At 38.7% G+C, this 17099-nt stretch overlaps 3 gene segments (V, D, J or C); all 3 read right to left on the reverse strand.

Annotated features, from left to right (window-relative positions):
- Positions 1 to 2014: 2014 nt before the first annotated feature.
- On the reverse strand, positions 2015 to 2543 carry LOC120528845. The segment is given in 2 exon segments: positions 2015 to 2325; positions 2487 to 2543. Coding segments are annotated over 2 exon segments (360 nt in total).
- Positions 2544 to 5653: 3110 nt separating this feature from the next.
- Positions 5654 to 6184, reverse strand: LOC120528846. The segment is given in 2 exon segments: positions 5654 to 5964; positions 6132 to 6184. Coding segments are annotated over 2 exon segments (360 nt in total).
- A 7180-nt stretch (positions 6185 to 13364) lies between these two features.
- LOC120528847 lies at positions 13365 to 13896 on the reverse strand. The segment is given in 2 exon segments: positions 13365 to 13675; positions 13839 to 13896. Coding segments are annotated over 2 exon segments (360 nt in total).
- Positions 13897 to 17099: the final 3203 nt, after the last annotated feature.

Genomic DNA, 17099 nt, shown 5'->3' on the forward strand with positions numbered 1-17099 from the left:
CACTGCTCCAAAACCTTCACACGCCAGAAATATCTCAAAGCACATTTAAACACACACTCCACTAAACAAACACATTCCAAACTGGTGTTTCAATGCACCATTTGTTCCAAAACGTTCAGAGTGCGGAGATATCTCAACACGCATTTAAAAACACACTCCACTGACTTACAAACTCATTCCAATTTCTTTCAATGTCAACAATGCACTAAATCGTTCAACACATTTCTTTTCGACAAACATACGAAAACACATCAGTTTTGAGCAGCTGTCGGTATGTACACACAGAGTACACACCAACATCCTAGCCACACTGATGTGACGTCACCTGCCCACTCTCCTTTTCCTGAAAAACATTTAAAGACGCATTTCACACCGGAATTTCAGTGCAACATTTGCTCAAAAACCTTCACGCTCCAGAAACATCTCAAAGCACATTTAAACAAACACTCCACTGAACAAACACATTCCACACAGGACTTTCAATGCACCATTTGTTACAAAAGCTTCCGACTGCACAGGTATCTCAACGCACATTTAAAAAACCACACCACTGAAAGAATGATACAATGTGAACATTGACAGCAATGCTTCAAAACACTTCGCGTTCTCAAGAAACACTTACTAACTCATTCCACTCACACCTTCACTTGCACATTTTGTAACGAGGACTTCACAGGTGAGATTAATCTGTGACCCGACATTTGCGCGATAGACATATGAGCGCCGATTAAAACGCGGTGTCAAAATCGCGCAGACAAAATCGCCCCGACAAAATCGCGAAAGTTTCATTAAATATGAATTACTAATTTAAAGCATATATAATAATGTTTATTTTAGAAGTCAATATTATGAGACATGCCATCAGCACGGCACGCAGATAGTCCTTAAGATCACGCCCTGCATATGTAGGAAGAATTGCAGCAAGACGTCTTGATAGTTGAGCGTATTTAGACTTGCTGGCTGCCTGACTGCTGGTAATTCCGCTTTGTATACGACGCGTTATGCCAACCCTCGACTGAGTTATTTGTTCGCGGCATGCCATCAGCTGTTGTAACAGTTATAACCTAGCAAATAATGTGTATATAATGCGCACGTACGCGTCCCACTCTCTTGGCCTCTCTCACGATTTTGTCGTGGCAATTTTGTTGGCGCGCATTTGTCAAAAACCAGTTAGCGGGTTTGTCGGCGCTCATTTGTCCGTTGTGGTTTTGTCGGGGCGCATATGTCTATCGCGCTTTTGTCGGTGAACCGATTGATCTCCTCAAACATGTACAAATCCATTCAACACAAACATTTATATGCAAAATTCTCGACAAACACTTTCACGCACACAGATATCGTTCAACCTTCTGGACACGGACCACATCCTTTCAGAATCCACGGTCAAATTTATCACCAAGTCTCTCCTTTATATAACAATCCTGACACGTCACCACGATAGGTCAGCTATATATCTTCGATTCTGCTGAGGCTACCACTCATCATTTGCACTCCATCACTTACAATTGTATCCTCAAACCCACCCCATTTGGATAACTGTGTCTTTCCAGAAGTATTCAGCCATCAATAAATAATTATGCGGCATATGTTACGCCACGGGTTGGCGAGTTATGATTATTTCATTTGTAAAAAGACCCTTCAGGAGCCTTGAATAAACAACATAAAAGTAAAATATTGAAAAAATGGCTAAAATTTTGAAATTGAACATTTTATAACATCAGTGTTTACTTCAAAGAGCCCTAACTGTGAGACTTGATAATTGTCCAGATATCATATTTTATTTATTTGCTGTAGAGACACTATGAACCTCTTAAGCCCCATGTCATGATATTGTGGTTAAACATTTGAGGAAATTAGGGGACATTCAGTTAAATGTTTTTAAGCAAATAAGAAAAGCTCTAAGGTGCAAAGCCATTGTTATGGTACTTCTCACTTTCTAGCCTCAGTGACTTCTCCTTCAGCACCTGCAGCAGACCCCGCTACAGTCTTGTATTTTTGTCGAGGAGGTTTTTGTTCAACTCTTTATCACTGTGAGAGGCCAGCTGTTACTTTGCTGACAGTAGTAATAGCCGGCGTCTTCAGGCTGAACTCCACTTATTTGTAAGGTGAAATCAGTCCCAGAATACTGACCACTGAACCTCTCAGGAATCCCAGACTCACGGTTTGTGGCATATCTTATGAGCAGTTTGGGAGTCTGGCCAGCTATCTGATGATACCAGTTCAGATAATTGCTAACGGAGGCACTGGCCTTACATGAGAGTGAGACGGTCTGACCTGGTTGGACAGATGCTGAAGTGGGCTGCGTCAGAGTCTGGCCAGTGCAATCTGAAGAACAAAAAGACAAAGAGAGATATTTACTGAAGAACACACTGTTTTTTTTCTTATTTTCTTTCATTTTTCTCTTCTGTTAGAGCTCTGTGTAAACCTGTGAGGTTTTGTGGTATTGAGTTTGTGTTTTCTGTCTCTTAAAGCTCTGAAGGTCTTACCTGTCACAAAAGCTATTGCTGTCAAGATTAGAAGAGCAAGTGCAGACATTTTCTCTGTGCTTCAGTGTTACTAAAAGATCTTAAGGATGCCATTTAAAGAGAAACAGAAGGGACATGCAAATTAGCTCTAGTATGTAAATGAGGAAGGTGGTGCAGATGAATACCTCATTAGCAGTCAACTTACAGGGCAAAGGAACAGTTCAGCTGAGGGGGCTCAGTGCCCTGTCCTGTACACCAGTGAGGCAGAATAACAAAAATATATGTTTAATATTTTTAAAAATATATATTATTACCTGCACCTTTCAGCAGAAATGTAACAAATAAATGTACTTGTGCTGTGTTTAATAGGTGTATAATAATTTATTAGAAAATAACTATTTTGTGACGAGCACAGTCATTGTCTGTCTGCTGTTTTAATTGATTTCAGGGTCAGCATACTCAGTTACCGTCTCACAAGAAAACATCTTAGGTTTATTGGTGTCTGTTTTGACTTGGTATTTGTGTGTGTGTCCCATAATGTATTAGAATTTTGTGCCAGGACGGTTCTTGCCTTTGACCGGTTCAGGCAGGTTTGGCTCCAGCTCCATGTAACCAGGCCGTATTAAATGCGCAGATTGTTCGATACAAAAAGCTGCAGTGCTCCTCACTTCTTATCTCAAATATGCTTTTTCACCCAAAGTTTCCTGCTTGAACACAAGCCATCTTTTTACACCTTCTTGTGCAGTTACAGCTTACTACCCATCGAATAATTTACCTTTAGGGTGTATGTGGATCTGGTTTGAGCATGGGAGGCCTGAAGTATGGCAGCGTGATATCAAAAGGGTCAGACTGCCACCAAGTAACCAAGTAACAGTCGTGGCTTCTCAGTCTGTTAGGGGAAAACATCAACAGTAATAACATTAAGTAAACTTGTACTAAAAAACTCCAAAGGACTGTGAAACATATACGGTTTATTTTCTTTAGAAATGTTCTCAGCTGGAGACTTCTCTTTTATTTTCTGCATTAAGAAAGAAACCTTTTGAAGGTTTCATTTATTTTCGTTTCAACTAACTAACTAATTAACTTTCTTTCTTTCTTTCTTTCTTTCTTTCTTTCTTTCTTTCTTTCTCGTGTAAGGTTATGTGTATTGATTGTAAAATTTCATATTTTCTCATATTAATAAATCTACACATTGACTTTGAGTGAGGAGAATAAATTGCCACAACTTGTTTTGAAGATTAATAGTGAAATAAAGAAAATGGTGCGCCACTTCAATCATTCAATACATCTAATTCTTTGCATGCAGGCAATAAGTGTCTGCCTGACAACATATTCAGTTAAAAAGGAATACAGTACTACTAGTTGTTTTTGAGTGTTCAAGAAGTTTTCAGGAAGGTTAAATTATTTTCAGTATTTCAAACCTTGAACCATATGTTAGACAAAATATATTATGACAGGCCTGAAGGAATCAGCCAAGAACACTTTATCCATTTACAGTAGCTAACTGACTAAAATGATAATATAATGGCCATAAATTAAGTAGGTTTATTTACATAACACAGTTCAATAGTTACACCAATCAAAATAATGTTAAATAGTATATTCTTAAACACATCTTTGTCTTAGAATTATGTAAAAGTCCAAAAATAGACAAACAGTGTTTGGCTTGCACACACAGTTACCCCTAATGAGAATTTTAAATGCCTTAAACGGAAATGTAAAATATATTAGTAGAATATAAATAAGGCTGGCAGATATTCAAGATGCTGATTTAAAGATAATTATAAATCAGATAAAATCAATCCCTCACGTACTGAATATGTTATTCTTACTGCCTTTCAGAGCTTATTTCAGTGGTTGCCTTTTCTTCCTAATCTTAGTTTTGCAATCGATTTTCTAAAACTGCATAGTCCAGTCATTTTGGTGGGTAGAGACATGAATCAGATGGATGATGTCTGTCAAATACAGGGCTGTTCAAAATGAAAGAGCAGACGTCAAAAATATATTTCAAACAAACTATATAAGACAGGAATATATTCCGCACATCACTGGATAGAGGAAAGTTCAAAGTTTGTTCGTATGGTCCTTGAAGTTGCATGCACTCAACATGAGTATCATGCGTATTGCGACAAACATCAAAACAGTAGGCCATTTCTTGCCACACATGAGTCAACTGCTCCCTAGTTACTGAATTCACAGCTTCCTCAATTCAGTTTCACAGATCTTGAAGATTAGCAGGCATAGGTGGAACAAACACTCTTTCTTTAATTAGCAAGATACAATAAAAATCACAGGGGGAAAGGTCTGGAGACCTAGGAGGCCATCGACGATGAGTAAAATCTTGTTCTTCACCTCTTCCAATCCATTGTCCTGGAATGGTGTCATTCAGGTAACGCCAGACCTCCAAGTGGAAATGCTACTAAACTATAAACGAGAAATGGTGCTTGGTGGCATTCATTGGTATTTTTATGCGGGCTTTTAAACTGATGTGTGGAATGTGTTTCTGTCTTATACAGTTTGTTTGAAATTGTTGAAATCTGTTCTTTCATTTTGAATAGCCCTGCACTGTAAAGTGACAGATTATTGATTTCTTTTATTGTTTTTTGTCATTTTTGGACTTTTGTTTTACTTTGCTATGATTTTGTATGCATAGAGCTGTTTTTTTTTTCTTTTTGTTTTCTTGTACATCACTTTACTCTTTTGGAGTATCATATTGAGCAACATTGCATTTGAGAAAATATAAATGTGAAATTTGGTGTTGCATATGTTGTAATTGAACACTTTGATTATTGCATGTTCAGTTCTATCAACCTCAACTTGTTAAGTATGCAGTTGAAGTGTCCTGATTTGATTTGCTGGTGTCTTGTGGTCACTGTGTGTGTCATCACTTTTGCTTGCTTGTGTGTCTCATCTGAGTGAAATGTTTGCTTTACGTGTCAGAATGAATGGCTTTGAGTTGGGCTTCTAGTCTGCGATTTAAACAGATGAGTGAGATGTTTTGATGCTGTGTTTAAGTATTTGAGGAAAGGAGGGCACATTCAGTTAAATGTGTTTAAGTAATTGAGAAAAACTCTAAGGTGCAAAGCCATTGTTATGGTATGTCTCACTTTGTTGCTTCAGTGACTTGTCATTCAGCACCTGCAGCAGACCCCGCTACAGTCTTGTATTTTTGTCGAGGAGGTTTTTGTTCAGCTCTTTATCACCGTGAGAGGCAGGTTGTAACTCTGCTGACAGTAGTAATAGCCGGCGTCTTCAGGCTGAACTCCACTTATTTGTAAGGTGAAATCAGTCCCAGAATACTGACCACTGAACCTCTCAGGAATTCCAGACTCGCGAGTAGTGGCATAACTTATCAGCAATTTGGGAGTCTGGCCAGCTATCTGATGGTACCAGTGCAGTGCATTGCTAACGGAGGTACTGGCCTTACATGAGAGGGAGACGGTCTGACCTGGCTGGGCAGATGCTGAAGTGGGCTGCGTCAGAGTCTGGCCCCTGCAATCTGAAGAACAAAAAGACAAAGAGAGATATTTACTGAAGAACACATTGTATTTTTCTTTTTCTTATTTTGTTTCATTTTTCTCTTCTGATAAAGCTCTGTGTAAACCTGTGAGGTTTTTGTGGTATTGAGTTTGTGTTTTCTGTCTCTTAATGCTCTGAAGTTCTTACCTGTGACAAAAGCTACTGCTGTCAAGATTAGAAAGGCAAGTGCAGACATTTTCTCTGCGCTTCAGTGTTCCTAAAAGATCTTAAGGATGCCATTTAAAGAGAAACTGAAGGTACATGCAAATTAGCTCTAGTATGTAAATGAGGAAGGCGGTACAGATGAATACCTCATTAGCAGTCAACTTACAGGGCAAAGGAACAGTTCAGCTGAGGGGGCTCAGTGCCCTGTCCTGTAGACCAGTCAGGCAGAATAACAAAAATGTATGTTTAGTATTTTTTAAAAGTATATATTATTACCTGCACCTTTCAGCAGAAATGTAACAAATAAATGTACTTGTGCTTTTTATAATAGGTGTATAATAATTTATTAGGAAATAACAATTTTGTGACAAGCATAGTCATTGTCTGTCTGCTGTTTTAATTGATTTCAGGGTCAGCATACTCAGGTACCCTCTTACAAGTAAACATCTTAGGTTTATTGGTGTCTGTTTTGACTTGGTATTTGTGTGTCGCATAATGTATTAGAATTTTGTGCCACGACGATTCTTGCCTTTGACCTGTTCAGCCAGGCTTGGCTCCAGCTCCATGTAACCAGGCCGTATTAAATACTCAGATTGTTCGACACAAAATGCTGCAGAGATCCTCACTTCTTATCTAAAATATGCTTCTTCACCCAAAGTTTCCTACTTGAACACAAGCCATCTTTTCACAACTTCCTATGCAGTTACAGTTTACCACCCATCAAATAATTTACCTTTAGAGTGTATGTGGATTTGGTTTGAGCATGGGAGGCCTGAAGTATGGCAGTGTGATATCATAGGGGTCAGACTGCCACCAAGTAACAGTCGTGGTTTCTCAGTCTGTTAGGGGAAACATCAACAGAAATAACATTAAGTAAGTGTGTCCTAAAACAACTCCAAAGGACTGTGGAACACATGAGCTTTATTTTCTCTAGGAATGTTCTCAGCTGGGGACTTCTCATTTATTTTCTGCATTAACAGAGAAACCTTTTGAAGTTTTCACTCATTTTCCCTTCAACTATCTGACTAACTAACTAACTAACTTTCTTTCTTTTCTCATGTACAGATATGTGTATTGATTGTATAATTTCATATTTTCTCATATTAATGAATCTACACATTGACTTTGAGTGGGGAGAATAAATTACCACATCTGATTTTGAAGATTAATACTGAAATAAAAAAAATAGTGCATCACGTCAATCATTCATTGCATCTAATATTTTACATACAGGCAGTAAATGTCTGCCTTACAACATTTTCTGTAAAAAGAAATATAACTAGTTGTTTTTGAGTGTACAAAAAGTATTCAGGAAGGTGAAATTATTTTCAGTATTTCAAAACTTGAACCATATGTTAGACAAAATACTCCGTGAATAAAGAAAAGTTGTGAGTCACCGTTGGTAATGGAATCCAAGATGGACATGTTGTTATATTATGACAGGCCTGAAGGAATCAGCCAAGAACATTTTACAGTAGCTAACTGACTAAAATGACAAGGCAATGGCCTTAAGTTAAGTATGTTTATTTACATAACACAGTTCAATAGTCACACCAATCAAAATAAAGTTAAATAATATATTCTTAAACACATCTATGTCTTAGAATTATCTAAAAGTCCAAAAATAGGCAAACAGTCTTTGGTGTGTACACACATTTACCACTAATGAGAATTTTATATTCCTAAAATGGAAATGTATTTAATTATAATTATCATATTTTTTCCTTAGTTATTTGTTCCAGTTACAAATGTGACAGAATGTTTTACTTTAAAAAGTGAGGCACATTTTGAAACACTTCATAAATTCATACAGTAAGTTGATTCCCTTACACAAACAACAGAATATAAATAAGACTGGCAGATATTTAAGAAGCTGATTTAAAGATAATTATAAATCAGATAAAATCAAATCCTCACGTATTATATATGTTATTCTTTCTGCCTTTCAGAGTTTATTTCAATGGTTGCCTTTTCATCCTAATCTTAGTTTTGCAATTGATTTTCTAAAACTGCATAGTCCAGTATTTTTTTGTTGGTAGCCAAAGTTCATCTCAGCAGTAATGAGGTCAAGACAAGAGCCCACCATGGACATGATGCCAGTCTGGTAGATAAAATATTCATATGCCTTTTACTCACTCATTTGGTGCTCAATTGCATATGAAATGAATGAATCTCTGGCACATGGAGACACATTGATGCTAAAACCGTGAGAGACCCCACACATAAACACAGACTTAACCAGTTTCTTGTCCCCTTGTCTGTTTTCAGTTATTAGAGCACACACTAAAAGATAATGTCTACAAAAGACATTGCAAGTTAACAGATTTACATTCATGTTTCGGTGTCCCATCTCTCCAAATATGGGATCTCACAGAATTTCTCTTGACTCCAAAACGATGACAATCAAGTTTGACTTGCAGAGACAGTTTCTGTGTTATTTTATAGGGAAAAATCAAACAAAAAGCAATAAAAATGTTGATGATGCCATGACTTGGAAGATGGGGTTACCACAACCTGTAGAACTTGCAGCACGAGGCTGAGGCGAATTTTATTTAGGGCCTTCCACTTGTTTCATCAGTCTTGAACACGTAACATCAAATTGCACGGACTTGAGATTTCCGTAAGGGGAAAAACGTTCTGTGTAAATTTGTGAAGTGCTTCAAAACTGTGCCTGCCTGTTGTAATAGAATAAATGGCTCAGGTAGTCTCAAAAAGAGTTGTGGAATGACCCCATATAATGTCCGTGGATAATATTCACAAAATAGAGCAAAATGGATCAAAAAACCAAGGCATTTGATACTGAGCAGTGAAAACAAGGTGCTTTTTATAACAAAATGGTGGCAGTAAACAAGATTACAGGAAATTACATCAAAAGTGGGTTGACGGAAATTACATCATCATTGAGGGACCGGAAAGTGACTTCAAACGTCTTTGTTGGAATATGGAACTGGGGTTGTGGAATGGTAGCCATTAGCTATGGTTGACCAGAAGTGCTGAAGGTAAGTTATTATTTTTCTTCTTTAGTTCTGTTGATAGAGAGAGAGATGCATTAGTACATACAATCGACCCCTTTTCTCTTGTAAATTCACTCACCTTAGGACTTGTTAGCTGCCTCCTTGCCTCCTAAGCACACGTGTATCACATTGTTTAACTCAGACTATCTGAACCACTTCTACTCGGTACATCCATGTAGAGATGAGATCATATGGTATTTTAACTTTTTATTTTGTTCTTTTACATATGAGAAGTCAAAATCAATGAATCAGCTATTTTCCAAATACTTTAGATAATACTCAGAGATAGGTGTGTTAAGAATATTCCAGTAATCTCTGGGCTGATTGGTGTTACCTGAAGTGCCTCGTGACTGTGTTATGTAAAAGAACCAAACTTCCTTAAGACTGTTGTACTGTTGTATTCTTCAGTCTGAGCAGCGCTTGTGGCAGACTCCATCAGACTTGATATAATAAAGGACAATCCCCCTCTCTACATGATTTGAAGCCATAAATGTTTGATGTTCCTAATTCAAAATTGTGGTGACTGCAACTGGCTTCAGTGTAAGTTTGAAGGTTAAGATTAATCGCTGCGTACTTCACACTGCAGAAAAGTCTCAGACCAGACTGAAACTGAAGCACCTTCTGCAACTGTTAGAAGAACTGTGTGTGGCTTTAAATCAGGCTGATTGTCTTGTAATGTGTAGCTAACAATGGCCTTATTGATTTTTGATTATCTGAAGAAAATACAAGTGACCTAAGTAAGGTAAAATCTTCTCCACACAAGATGAATGTCAGGTACTGGAGCAGTGAAGCAGCAGAGATCACACTGTATCACCATTTGACAAGCCATGGATTTTCAAAATTAACTTTTGCAGTTTTTCTCAAATGCCTAAATATTAAATCTTGAACAATTGGCTTGATAACCATTTTATTTCATTCCTTCAAACTGTAGCATTCTTCCCAGAATTACTCTCTTTCTGTTATTATTGTCATATTGCAGATTGGTTGCACTATTTCAGCAGATCTTCAAACACAAATCTGATTGCTGAAGCGCCAGTCTTACCATACAATCCATCCGAAAACATAACCACTCTATAATGAACACAAGGTGCAACAACTTGAGCTCAATTAGCACACACCCATCTCCAGCTGAAAACAGTTAATGTCAAAATGCTTCACACTTGACACTAAACTGACTTCATTAAATGGTGCCATGTTTGCTTACTGTGACCATTTTTGATGAACCTAAACATGGTAAGTAAGCTGGGTGTCAGAAGAGGAAGAGCATGAGCACAGACCAGAAGAACTGTAATATCAGATGATATTCATGCAGCTGTGGTTGACCATGTGCTTGTCCATGGATTGGCAATGAGAAAAGCTGGGCAACAAGTGCATCCGAATCTCAGTCACTACACTGTTTTTTCCATTGTCCATACCTTCAGAACTGAGAACAGGTACAGCACTTCTATACTTCCGGCTGCAAATATCTTCATTACAGTAAAATGTTCATATTGCCAGTACTGGACAGATACTACATAAAAATAACACTGTGCATAGAACTTACACTGTGTTTGTTCTAGATGGTACATGGATTGCAGCTCTTAAAAATGCATTGTGTTTTTTCTTTTGTAGAACTGACAGGCAACCTGTGAACATGGATGTGATGTGACCAACAATAACATTCTCTTGTGGGAAGCGCAGAGCAGAGTCATAGAAGATCAGCAACATTTCTGGGGTGTAAATCAAATCAGCATTTCTGCCTTTAACCACATCTTATGTCGGAAGAAACTGGATATAACACGGGTAGAGCTGCCAGGAAAGATTAAAAGAAGAAGGCCTAAGAGGAGGTTTATGGATGTGGTGAGAGAGGACATGCGGGTGATGGGTGTAACAGAACAAGATTCAGAGGACAGAAAGATATGGAAGGAGATGATCCACTGTGGTGACCCCTAACAGGACCCAAAAGAAGAAGAAGAATAAACAAAGTCACTTTGGAGTCAAGACCCCAACGCCTGTAACACCTACTGGTAAAGGCAATGCAGCATCATACTGTATGGCGTACCAGATTATGATAGAATAAAATGTACAATACTGTTGTGATTTTGTGTTTAGACTATTACAGTGCTCACCATAAAGCACTTTTACTGTATCTCTAACCTTTCATTAAGGAGACTGTTTGAGCTTGATGCCAGCTACACCCCACATGAGGTCAGCTTTATTGACAAGGTGAAGGAGGCTTAAGGTTATTTGATAGCATACCATTGTGAAAGTCCCTGGACAGCAGGAAGTCAATGTGACAATGTGTGCAGCCATAAGTGAATGGGATTCTCTTCTGCCATATTTCCACTTTGGTCTCTTAACACTAAAATTACCAAAGCCTATGAAAAAACTTGTGAATCCGGCCCACCTTAAATCCCTTCGCACCTCTCCGTCAGGAACTTTTGTCTTGTAAATTTGCCGATCAAGACAAGCAGCAAGCAGCCTACTATTGCATGCCCCACCGCAGCAAAACGGGCACAAAGTACTTCCAGCTCATGCCTTGATTATCTGGGAGTGAAGTGCTGGAGATTTAGAATGGAAATAATAGATTGTTATTTGGATCTCATGTGTGTTCCCTTTTTACAATAATCTTTGTAAACACATTGTTAAAACAGAAATGTTATTCATATTTTAGTAGTAAATGACAAAATGTAGACATAAACTGTAGTACACCGCAAATCGTTTGAATTCCCTAGTTCACCTTCATGTGCATGTTGAGCAGTGTGAAGAAAATGAGGCTGGACAGTCAGAGTTGTCATAATACGTTGTGATATGGGTCACTGTCAGTTTTCCTCCAGCTACAGTCATACGTAACTGGTTCAGTGATCATCCTAGGTTTTCCAGTTTGTTCCTGCCAGCATTTCTCAACTCTGAAGAAGAATTCTCCTTGGCATTTGGATAGAAAAGCATGTTGTGTGACTTGGATGAGGCTTTGTGACCTAACTCAGCCCAGAGACATGAATCAGATGGATGATGTCTGTCAAATACAGGGCTGTTCAAAATGAAAGAGCAGATTTCAGAAATATTTTTCAAACAAACTTTGTAAGATAGAAACACATTCCGCACATCACTGGATAGAGGAAAGTTCAAAGTTTGGTCCTATGGTCCTTGAGGTTGCATGCACTCAACATGAGCACCATGTGTATTGTGAGAAACATCAAAACAGTAGACCGTTTCCTGCCACACATGAGTCAACTGGTCCCTAGTTACTGAATTCACAGCTTCCTCAATTCAATTTCACAAATCATGAAGATTAGCAGGCATAGGTGAAACAAACACTCTTTCTTTAATTAGCAAGATACAATAAAAATCACAGAGGGAAAGGTCTGGAGACCTAGGAGGCCATCGACGATGAGCAAGATCTTGTTGTCCACCTCTTCTAATCCATCGTCCTGGAATGGTGTCGTTCAGGTAACGTCAGACCTCCCAGTGGAAATGCTACTAAACTATAAACGAGAAACGGTGCTTGGTGGCATTCACTGGTATTATTAGGCGGGCTTTTAAACTGATGTGTGGAATGTGTTTCTGTCTTATACAGTTTCTTTGAAATTTTTGAAATCTGTTCTAAAAGTGACAGATTATTAATTTTTTTTATTTTTTTTTGACATTTTTGAACTTTTCTTTTACTTTGCTTTGATTTGGTATGCATAGAGTTGTATTTTTCTGTTTCGTTTCTTGCAGATCACTTTACTCTTTTACAGTATCATTTTGAGCAACATTGTATTTAAGAAAATATAAATGTGAAATTTGGTGTTGCATATGGTGTAATTGAACACTTTGATTATTGCATGTTCAGTTCTATCAACCTCCACTTGTTAAGTATGCAGTTGAAGTGTCCTGATTTGATTTGCTGGTGTCTTGTGGTCACTGTGTGTGTCATCACTTTTGCTTGCTATTGTGTGTCATCTGAGTGAAATGTTTGCTTTAAGTGTCAGAATGAATGGCTTTGAGTTGGGCTTCAAGTCTGCGATTTAAGCAGATGAGTGAGATGTTATGATGTTGTGTTTAAGCATTTAAGGAAAGGAGGGCACATTCGGTTAAAAGTGTTTAAGTAATTGACAAAAACTGTAAGATGCAAAGCCATTGTTATGGTATGTCTCACTTTGTAGCCTCAGTGACTTCTCCTTGAGCACCTGCAGCAGACCCCGCTACAGTCTTGTATTTTTGTCGAGGAGGTTTTTGTTCAGCTCTTTATCACTGTGAGAGGCCAGTTGTTACTCTGCTGACAGTAGTAATAGCCGGCGTCTTCAGGCTGAACTCCACTTATTTGTAAGGTGAAATCGGTCCCAGAATACTGACCACTGAACCTCTCAGGAATCCCAGACTCACGGTTTGTGGCAGAATATATCAGCAGTTTGGGAGCCTGGCCAGCTATCTGATGGTACCAGTGCAGGTAATAGCTAATGGAGGTACTGGCCTTACATGAGAGGGAGACGGTCTGACCTGGCTGGACAGATGCTGAAGTCGGCTGCGTCAGAGTCTGGCCACTGCAATCTGAAGAACAAAAAAAAAAAGAGAGATATTTACTGAAGAACTCAATGCTTTTTTTTTCTTATTTTGTTTCATTTGTCTCTTCTGATAGAGCTCTGTGTAAACCTGTGAGGTTTTCTGGTATTGAATTTGTGTTTTCTGTCTCTTAAATCTCTTAAAGTCTTACCTGTGACAAAAGCTATTGCTGTCAAGATTAAAAGGGCAAGTGCTGACATTTTCTCTGTGTTTCAGTGTTCCTAAAAGATCTTAAGGATGCCATTTAAAGAGAAACAGAAGGGACATGCAAATTAGCTCTCGTATGTAAATGAGGAAGGCGGTGCAGATGAATACCTCATTAACAGTCAACTTACAGGGCAAAGGAACAGTTCAGCTGAGGGGGCTCAGAGACCTGTCCTGTAGACCAGTGAGGCAGAATAACAAAAATGTAGGTTTAATATTTTTAAAAATATATATTATTACCTGCGCTTTTCAGCAGTAATGTAACAAATATATGTAGTTGTGCTGTGTATAATAGGTGTATAATAATTAATTAGGAATTAACTATATTGTGACAAGCACAGTCATTACTTGTCTGCTGTTTTAATTGATTTCAGGGTCAGAATACTCAGGTAACCTCTCACAAGAAAACATCTTAGGTTTATTGGTGACTGTTTTGACTTGGTATTCGTGTGTGTGTGTGTGTGTCCCTTAATGTATTAGAATTTTGTGCCAGGACGATTCTTGCCTCTGACCAGTTCAGCCAGGCTTGGCTCCAGCTCCATGTAACCAGGCCATTTGAAATGCTCAGATTATTCAATACAAAACGCTGCAGTGCTCCTCACTTCTTATCTAAAATATGCTTCTTCACTCAAAGTTGCTTGAACGCAAATCATTTCCTCACAGCTTCTTCTGCACTCACAGTTTATCACCTATTGAATAATTTACCTTTAGGGTGTATGTGGATCTGGTTTGAGTATGGGAGGCCTGCAGCAAGGCAACATGATATCAAAGGGGTCAGACTGCCACCAAGTAAGCAAGTAACAGTCGGGCTTTCTTAGTTTGTAAGGGAAAACATCAACAGTAATAACATTACAGTGCATCCAGAAAGTATTCACAGCGCATCACTTTTTCCACATTTTGTTATGTTACAGCCTTATTCCAAAATGGATTAAATTCATTTTTTTTCTCAAAATTATACACACAACACCCCATAATGACAACGTGAAAAACGTTTACTTGATATTTTTGCAAAAATATTACAAATAAAAAAATTGAGAAAGCACATGTACATAAGTATTCACAGCCTTTGCCATGAAGCTCCAAATTGTGCTCAGGTGCATCCCGTTTCCCCTGATCATCCTTGAGATGTTTCTTCAGCTTCATTGGAGTCCACCTGTGGTAAATTCAGTTGATGTGACATGATTTGGAAAGGCACACACCTGTCTATATAAGGTCCCACAGTTGACAGTTCATGTCAGAGCACAAACCAAGAATGAAGTCAAAGGAATTGTCTGTAGACCACCGAGACAGAATTGTTTTGAGGAACAAATCTGGGGAAGGTTACAGAAAAATTTCTGCTGCTTTGAAGGTCCTAATGAGCACAGTGGCCTCCATCATCCATAAGTGGAAGAAGTTCGAAACCACCAGGACTCTTCCTAGAGCTGGCCGGCCATCTAAACTGAGCGATCGGGGGAGAAGGGCCGTAGTCAGGGAGGTGACCAAGAACCTGATGGTCACTCTGTCAGAGCTTCAGAGGTCCTCTGTGGGGAGAGGAGAACCTTCCAGAAGGACAACCATCTCTGCAGCAATCCACCAATCAGGCCTGTATGGTAGAGTGGCCAGACGGAAGCCACTCCTTAGTAAAAGGCACATGGCAGCCAGTCTGGAGTTTGCCAAAAGGCACCTGAAGGACTCTCAGACCATGAGAAACAAAATTCTCTGGTCTGATGAGACAAAGATTGAACTCTTTGGTGTGAATGCCAGGCGTCACGTTTGGATGAAACCAGGCACCGCTCATCACCAGGCCAATACCATCCCTACAGTGAAGCATGGTGGTGGCAGCATCATGCTATGGAGATGTTTTTCAGTGGCAGGAACCGGGAGACTAGTCAGGATTAAGGGAAAGATGACTGTAGCAATGTACAGAGACATCCTGGATGAAAACCTGCTCCAGAGCGCTCTTGACTTCAGACTGGGGCGCAGTTCATCTTTCAGCAGGACAATGACCCTAAGCACACAGCCAAGATATCAAAGGAGTGGCTTCAGGACAACTCTGTGAATGTCCTTGAGTGGCCCAGCCAGAGCCCAGACTTGAATCCGATTGAAAATCTCTGGAGAGATCCTAAAATCGCTGCGCACCGACGCTTCCCATCCAACCTGATGGAGCTGGAGAGGTGCTGCAAAGAGGAATGGGCGAAACTGGCCAAGGATAGGTGTGCCAAGCTTGTGGCATCATATTCAAAAAGACTTGAGGCTGGAATTGCTGCCAAAGGTGCATCGACAAAGTATTGAGCAAAGGCTGCGAATACTTATGTACATGTGAGTTCTCGGTTATTTTATTTTTAATAAATTTGCAAAAACCTCAAGTAAACTTTTTTCACGTTGTCATTATGGGGTGTTGTGTGTAGAATTCTGTGTAAAAAATGAATCTAATCCATTTTGGAATAAGGCTGTAACATAACAAAATGTGGAAAAAGTGATGCGCTGTGAATACTTTCTGGATGCACTGTAACTAAACTTGTACTAAAACTATTTCAAAGGAATGTGGAACATATGAGCTTTATTTTCTCTAGGTATGTTCTCAGCTGGGGACTTTTCTTTTATTTCTGCATTAACAGGGTGCATTTCGTTTGAAGGTTTCATTTATTTCCCTTTCAACAAACTAACTAAATCACTAACTAACTAACTACCTAACTTTCTTTCTTTCTTTCAGTAAATGTCTGCCATACAACATTTTCAGTAAAAATGAAATATAACTATTTGTTTTTGAGTGTTCAAAAAGTATCCTGGAAGGTGAAATTATTTTCAGTTTTTCAAAACTTGAACCATATGTTAGACAAAATGCTCCATGAATAAAGAATAGTTTTGAGTCACCGTTGGTGATGGAATCCAAGATGGACATGTTGTTATATTATGACAGGCCTGAAGGAATCAGCCAAGAACACTTTATCCATTTACAGTAGCTAACTGACTAAAATGACGAGGCAATGGCCTTAAATTAAGTAGGTTTATTTACATAACACAGTTCAATAGTCACACCAATCAAAATAAAACTATGTCTTTGTCTTAGAAATATCTAATAGTCCAAAAATAGGCAAACAGTCTTTGGCGTGCACACACATAGTTACCCCTAAAACGGAAATGTATTTAATTTCAATTATCTCATTTTTTCCTTAGTTATTTGTTCCAGGTACGCATGTGACAGAATGATTTAGTTTAAAAAGGCAGC

Source organism: Polypterus senegalus, chromosome 4 (assembly GCF_016835505.1).
Source record: "Polypterus senegalus isolate Bchr_013 chromosome 4, ASM1683550v1, whole genome shotgun sequence".
Classification (NCBI taxonomy): domain Eukaryota; kingdom Metazoa; phylum Chordata; class Cladistia; order Polypteriformes; family Polypteridae; genus Polypterus; species Polypterus senegalus.